This window comes from Fragaria vesca, linkage group LG5 (assembly GCF_000184155.1).
Source record: "Fragaria vesca subsp. vesca linkage group LG5, FraVesHawaii_1.0, whole genome shotgun sequence".
Lineage (NCBI taxonomy): Eukaryota > Viridiplantae > Streptophyta > Magnoliopsida > Rosales > Rosaceae > Fragaria > Fragaria vesca.
The window spans coordinates 6,863,228-6,870,804 of NC_020495.1; the positions used below are offsets into that span (position 1 = coordinate 6,863,228).

Below are 7,577 nucleotides of genomic sequence, written 5' to 3' on the forward strand. Positions count from 1 at the left end.
AGAGGGGTTGTGCATCGGGAGGAAGAAAGAGAGATATGGATGGGTCAGTGGCAGTCCACATAATTTTCTAATGGTTTGGGGATTTTGGTCATTTTCTAATTAATTTAAAAGTCAAGCTTACATCACATGGCTCTTGGGCCCAGGCTCATGTCCTTATTTGTTTAAATCTTTTAAAAGCTAAGTTTTTAGTATTTTATTTCTTTTTAGGGTAGTTGTATGTCATTCTCTATTTTGTTAACGGCGAAGCTCTGCATGAACCCTAAAAGTACAAAAATTTGGAGAGCAAGTAACGTAAAATGTCTTAAAACCCTTAAACCCTTGGTGGCCAAGATACCATTTCTCTTCCAATAAACCCTTAAACCCTTGGTGGTTTCTTATGATTGAAGCCGTCACACAACGCTGTATCTCCTCCATGAAGCCATAAATCCTCTCAATTCTCAAAGGCGCCAAACCAAATCACCAAAACCATGTCATCAACCTGGCAAGAACTCAAACTCCTACTCTTCTTCTCGGTCCTCCAGAGATCGGAAGAGTACCCACTCCACCACCGCAGGTCCACTCCGGCGACCCCTTCGTCGACCTCATGGTCTCCAATTTCAATAGCACCACGATAACTCCACCCAGACCCCCAATGGGTTTGACCGAGAACGGTTCGCCGACTTTTCTCACCTCCGGCAACCCTTGCCTTGATTTCTTTTTCCACGTGGTTCCTGACACCAAGCCGGAATATTTCAACCAACAGCTCCCGGTGGCTTGGTCCCACGATGCCCTAACCACTCTCAAGCTCATCTGCAACCTGCGAGGTGTACGTGGCACCGGAAAGAATGACAAAGAAGGGTTCTACACTGCAGCGTTATGGCTCTACAACCACCACCCCAAAACCCTAGCTTACAATGTAGCCTCGGTTGCCGCTTTTGGGTATTTCAAAGACTTGCCGGAGATTTTATACCGGATTCTAGAAGGCCAAGACATTAGGAAGACCCAAAAGGAAGAGTGGGAAAGGATCAAGCGCTCTTGCTATAAGGGACCGGGTAAGGTGGACGGGTTAAGGTCACTAAAGCTCCCACATTTACTGGGTCCGGCGGATCAACCACCTAGAGATGTTAAACTGATGAGCCTTTGGATGAAACTAATCGCCGTCAAATCTAACAAGAAAAATCTCGGCGATGGGGAGTATAAAACTGCTCAAGAAAAATGGGCAGCGGAGAGAGACGAACTCAAAAGTGACGAAGCGAGGGAACTGATGCATCAAAAGATCATAGACAAAATCAAGAATGCTGTGGCTAGGTACGTTCTGAAAGATAATCACCCTATACTTCATTTTAGAAAGATAAAATATTAAGTTTACAACTTTACATTAGTAATTCTCCAACTGCGTGAATATTTTCATTGTATTTTCCATAAGTACTCAAACAGTCCATTAAAAAGATTACATTATTTGCTTTATGCTCTAAACAGAAAAATATGGAAAATCTAAAGGAAGATGAGGCAACAGGTTAACCAACATTTGTTTGTAATTTTCTAATCCTTTTTATTTTTTGTTGTCTCTTTATTAACAATAAGGTATGAGCAAGACTCGGAATTGAAGTTCCTTTACGAACAAATTTGGGATGTGTTTGGGGACAGCTTGAAGTCCATGGAAGCGGAGACGGAGGCAGAGAGGAACAAGATGATCCGATTGAGAAAAGAAAAATTGAGGGACAAGAGGTATGAACGAATGTATGACATGGCCAAGAAGGTGGTTTCCAGGTACCAGCAGGACTCCAATTTCCAGTTGCTTCACGAGCAGATATCGGAAGTTTTCGCAGAGTGCTTGAGATCAGACATGGAATGCTTGAAGAAGCACCAGAGAAACAAGATAAGCCTCGCAGCGAAATGGTGCCCTTCCCTAGACTCCTCCCTTGACAAGGCCACTTTGCTTTGCGAAAGCATTGCCAAGAAGGTTTTCCCGCGGGAATTGTACCCGGAATATGAGGGACTAGAGGAAGCACACTATGCTTACAGAGTGAGAGACCGGCTGAGGAAGGAGGTTTATGTGCCGTTGAGGAGGGCATTGGAGTTGCCTGAACTTTATATGACTGACAGAGAGTGGAACTCACTTCCTTACAATAGAGTGGCCTCCGTGGCAATGAAGCTATACAAAGAAAAATTCTTTGAGAAGGACTCTGAGAGGTTTAAGAATTATCTGGCAGAAGTGGAAGAAGGCAAGTCCAAGATTGCGGCCGGTGCGCTGCTTCCGCATGACATCATAGCCTCTCTGGAAGATGGGGATGGAGGGCAAGTCGCCGAGCTTCAATGGAAGAGAGTGGTGGATGACTTGTTGAAGGAAGGCAAGATGAAGAACTGCTTGGCTGTGTGTGATGTGTCTGGAAGCATGCATGGGACTCCTATGGATGTGTGTGTGGCTTTGGGGATGTTGGTGGCTGAATTGACTGAGGAGCCCTGGAAAGGGAAGGTGATCACATTCAGTGCCAATCCTCAGCTTCATTTGATTCAAGGGGATGATCTAAGATCCAAGTGTGAATTTGTGAGGAGGATGGATTGGGGAATGAACACTGATTTTCAAAAGGTGTTTGATCTGATACTCCAAGTGGCTGTGAATGGGAACTTGAAGCCGGAGCAGATGATAAAGAGGGTGTTTGTGTTCAGTGACATGGAGTTTGATCAGGCTTCGGGGTATAGGAGTGGTTATGGTTATGGATATAGATATTCTAGCTATTCTGAAAGCGAAAGCGAGGATGATGTGTCTAAAAACAGATGGGAGACTGATTATGAGGTGATACAGAGAAAGTTTGAAGAGAAGGGGTATGGTGATGCGGTGCCTCAGATAGTGTTTTGGAATCTGAGGGACTCGAAATCAACGCCGGTGTTGGCAACACAACCAGGGGTAGCGCTGCTGAGTGGCTTCTCCAAGAATGCACTCAAGATGTTCTTGGATGATGATGGCCAAATCAGGCCGAACCGTATCATGGAGAAAGCTATCTCAGGGAAAGAGTATCAACATCTAGTTGTTGTGGATTAATTTTGTCATCATCAGTATAATTTCTGATCTTGTTTTTATGCATGTTTCTTTTTCTTAAATTTAAAAGAATACAGTACCATTTCCTTTGTTTCTGTTCATATTTAGACATCATTTCTTTAAGACCTTCACATAGATTGAACAGTTATTTTCAAATTCTCATAATAGAGTTGGTATATGTACTTTTTTTTATTCTCTGTTCTGTTTTAGGGTTTGTTCTACTAACTTTTGTGTTTCCTTGGGTGTATTTTGATGTAAATTTTTGCAAGTAAGTTGATGCTATTGATATTTGATGTACAAGATCACTAACTTTCATTTCTTGTTAATAGGTTATGAATCACATAATTAACTTCTTAAAGATAAAAAAAAAAATTCAATTATGAGACAAATTGGAAGGAAGGAGGTGTTGGCCATCTGGAAGAGCCTTGGAATTAATGACTGTTTCCCTATGGAGAACAATTCTTTGTTCATGGACGACCTTCAACCTATGTCTTATGAAGATTTAAGATCGTTACTTACAATACATACATGCTCGAATGAAGAAATAGTTGCTCGATTGATAGTCTTTCCAACCAATTGTAACCTTGTGCCAGTCTTCTTTTCTCATGAAAAAAATCCTGAGAAATGAATTAGTCTTTCGAATTTATTACAAATCCGATTGGCTGAAGAATTCATCAACAAACACCATTGGCTAAAAAAGTCAATCTTCATAGAATAGTCGGTTTTTCTAGAGAGAAAAAAAAAAAAAAAAAAAGGAAGAATACTCGGTTTAAAAAAGAAAAAGAAAACAAGAAATTCAATCAGGAAAAATGAAGAAATTTAGAAAACTAACCACTTTTTAAGTGAAAATGATTATTAAAGAATTTTGAAATCTAACCATTTTACAACACGTGAAATGACATGATTACCCAAAACACATAATTTTAATAGAAACATGGTTGTGCGTGGAAGCTTCAAGTTCCTCCTAGTTGCATCTCTTAAACCCATATAGCTTGATGATTAAAACTCAGAAGCACTAGGATTTTGGATTCTCACTATATATGATATAGCTTAGTACAACACCACACACACACATATATATATATATACATATAATATACAGCGGGGATCCAAAGGAGGACGTACGCAAATGAGTAATATTGCGGATGGACACGTGCCGGCTAGAGAGATTAACTGCAGCTCCTCCGTGTGGGTTCCATCACATTCTTCCTCTTTCTCTTTCGTTTTGACTACTTCTCCTCCTCTCTCTTACATCTCTAAACCCAGAAAACATGAACCAATTATGTATAATAATGATCTTTCTTGGTCTAGCTAGCAAATCAATTTTTCAGAGACATGATTTCTTTGACACAGATTCTTCTACTATGGTATCATTTTGTTCACGGCTATCTCTTGCATTAAAACGGGTCATCGATTTTGAGGTTTCAGACAAAAAACACCGATCAGGGAATGGGTCTATGGGATTAAGCTAAAGTGATCAGTGCTTCTTAGTCCAGTCACTATTTTGTTCGGTCAAAACCTCTCCTCCTCCGGTCATCCTCTTTCCCAACCATTCAATTTGACTGAAACTTGATCCTCCTCTCCCTCTCTCATCCCCAATTACAAAACCAAAAACAATTAAAGTAGGAATCGAAGTACAAGTCTTGAATGGGTGGGCATGCCTCAGCATTCCAAATCTTCAATTTCTCATCTCCTTCGACAATTAGAGGCTTAAACTTTACATCTTATATACACAACATTCAATTACAAAACTCAGGTTATTATTAACTTACCCATTAATTCAAACTCCACCTCCATATTGAAGAATCCCGATTATTGAGTAAAGAAATTTTGGGAGGAATGAAACCCATTGTTATTGCTCTTCCTAGTAGAAGAATTTGGGGCAAAGAAAAACATATCATGTTTCTGGAAAGGGGATAATTGGTCCATGTTTTCTGGGTTTAGAAATGTAAGAGAGAGGAAGAGAAGCAGTCAAAACGAAAAGAGAAAGAGGAAGAATGTGATGGAACCCACACGGAGGAGCTGCAGTTAATCTCTCTAGCCGGCACGTGTCCATCCGCAATATTACTCATTTGTGGACGTCCTCCTTGGATTGCCGCTGTACATGTGTGTGTATATATATATAAGGCTCTTCCGTTAAGGTTTCTTTTACATGTATATATGAAGGACGGGGGATTACACCTATTTTTTTATTATATTTTTGAATCTTCACCGTTCAGTTTGTTAATCTTTATATATAGATCAATTCTGTAAATTTTCAGCTAATTTGGTGATCGTTAAGATGTCGAACAAGTTTAAATCAATGAACGAACCAAATCTGCCAAACCTGAACCGTTCATGTTTATAATTATAAATCGTAGTTTTGAATGCCTTAACGATCACCAAAATTTCTGAAAATTTGCAGAAGTGATCTACTCATATTGAACTACATATTGAACGGTGGAGATTCAAAAATATAATTGAAAAATGGGTGTAATCCCCCATCCCTCATATATGTCAAAAAAATGAATCCCTTAGTGGAAGAGCCTTATATATATATTTATATATATTAGGGCCCTTCCAATGAGGGATCCCTATTTTTTGTCACTTTTAGAGATATGTCCACACCATTAGATCTGTTTTTTAATGGGCTTGTATGGCTGAGAATTTAAAAAAAAAAAAAAAAACCCTTAATACTTATGTCAAACCTACACCGTTCAAGATTATTAAAAATAAATCCATCATTTGGATGACTTAACGATCACCAAATTTTCTAAAATTTGGTGAAATGATCTATTCATATAGCCCAATGAACTGAACGGTGAAGATTTGATTTTATGATCGAAAAGTTCGTCAAATGATCTATCCTTAGAAATGAACAAAAAATGGATCCCTTATTAGAAGGGCCCTGATATATATCCCTCATATATGTCAAAAAAATGAATCCCTTAGTGGAAGAGCCCTATATATATATAACATCCACCAACTCCAAATTAGACCCATTGATAGAGCAATACAATTCGCTGACAAATTTCCAGACGTCATTTTAGATAAAAATCAATTACAAAGATTCTTATGATCTTTAAATTATGTTGCAGATTTTTACAAAAACCTTAGGAAACATTGCAAACCCTTATTCGATAGATCACAAAAAAACCCTTCCCCTTGGACATCAGTTTAGGGTTTAGGGTATAGAGGTATCCTCAAACAACAACTTTCTCCCAATCATCCTGAGCAAATTGTTCGTTTTCATTCTGGAATTTGGAATCCAGCTCAATCAAATTATAGTATTATTAAAAAAGAAATTTTATCAATTGTCTTATGTATAAGTAAATTTTAAGATGATTTATTAAATCAAAATTTTTTTGTCAGAGTTTATTGTAAAAGTGCAAAAGATGTTTTGGAAAAAGATGTTTAAAACATTGCCAGCAAACAAATCTTTGCCCGTTAAGTATTTTTGATTTCAAAATTGCATTCATTAAAGGAAGTGACAACCATATCCCAGATTTCCTAACTCGTGAATTTTTACAGGGCGCCAAAACATGAAGCCCAGTTCATCCAAAGGGAGAAATCCCGGAAAATCAATAGCTACAACATCCTCTCCAGTTAAGTCAGAATCACCTGAGTCAAACCCTAGCATAGTTCCTTATGCAGGACATTCCCCCATTCCATTAGTCAATCAGTATAGTGCTCTTGGTAGCACCCTCAGTCAATCTAAACCCAATTACCAGTCAGCTTTAGTCAACCAATTAATTTGACCCCTACAAATCAGACTCCTCATTCAACTCTCCAGTTAATTATAAAAAATCCTCCCCTTACTTTGACAGGGCTAAACATTTCACAGGGCTGAACATTTCCTATTTTATATTGAACCTTCTATGAGTCATATAAAAAATCTCATTTCTTTAGTCAAAAGTTATTTTGGTCCAACTTCTCATTACCCTCCAGGTAAATCTTTAGTATTCTATAAAGACGTTTTGTATAAATCTGAGTCAATATCCATTAAACCAATTCATGACCCAAAAGTCCCATCTAAAATATTATATCATTCCCTCTACATAATTCGTATTATTTCATTATCTCAATGGGGTGATTCCCCCTCTACTCCTCACAAATATGATACAGTCACATTTACTTATCATGATTATATTGAAGCATGGAGTAAAATATTCCTCCACCAAACAGAGGATTTTAGTCATTCGATTCATGGTTTCTCAATTTCGACAGAAGATTCAATCGCCAATTCCCTATGTGGTTTGGCAATTGGTGGAATGATCATGGATGCCCTTTTAATCTTCTCCCCGTTTTGAAAGGGTAAATTAAAGTAATTAAAGGTAGTCCTAGAATTACTTTATCAGTTAAATTTTTTACCAATCAAGACAAACGAAGTTTTGAAAAAAACATTGTTTTGGCAGATATGGGCTTTAGGGATTTCGCATTTAATATCCATTTTTGTTCCATTAGCTGATCGTAAAGATTCTTTTGTTTTTTCAAAATATTTTGAAGGTATTAAGCCTTCTTGGATACAGTTAAAATGGTACACTACTGTCCAACTCAACTCTTGATCGTTTTCACTTCA

The 7,577-nt window shown here is 38.1% G+C and overlaps 1 protein-coding gene across 1 annotated transcript; it reads left to right on the forward strand.

Annotated features, from left to right (window-relative positions):
• The first annotated feature begins 39 nt into the window (after window positions 1–39).
• On the forward strand, window positions 40–3,022 carry LOC101309550 (uncharacterized protein L728-like). The gene is made up of 3 exons (XM_004301020.1): window positions 40–43; window positions 444–1,050; window positions 1,627–3,022. Exons 1-3 carry the CDS (start codon window positions 40–42, stop codon window positions 3,020–3,022), a joined length of 2,007 nt encoding a protein of 668 aa, XP_004301068.1.
• Window positions 3,023–7,577: the final 4,555 nt, after the last annotated feature.

What these genes read in the sequence shown, in the direction of transcription:
- LOC101309550 (XM_004301020.1), top strand. An exon ending in GGTAAGGTGGACGGGTTAAG is followed by an intron (nt 1,051 to 1,626) that starts GTCACTAAAGCT and finishes GTTTGGGGACAG; the next exon opens with CTTGAAGTCCATGGAAGCGG.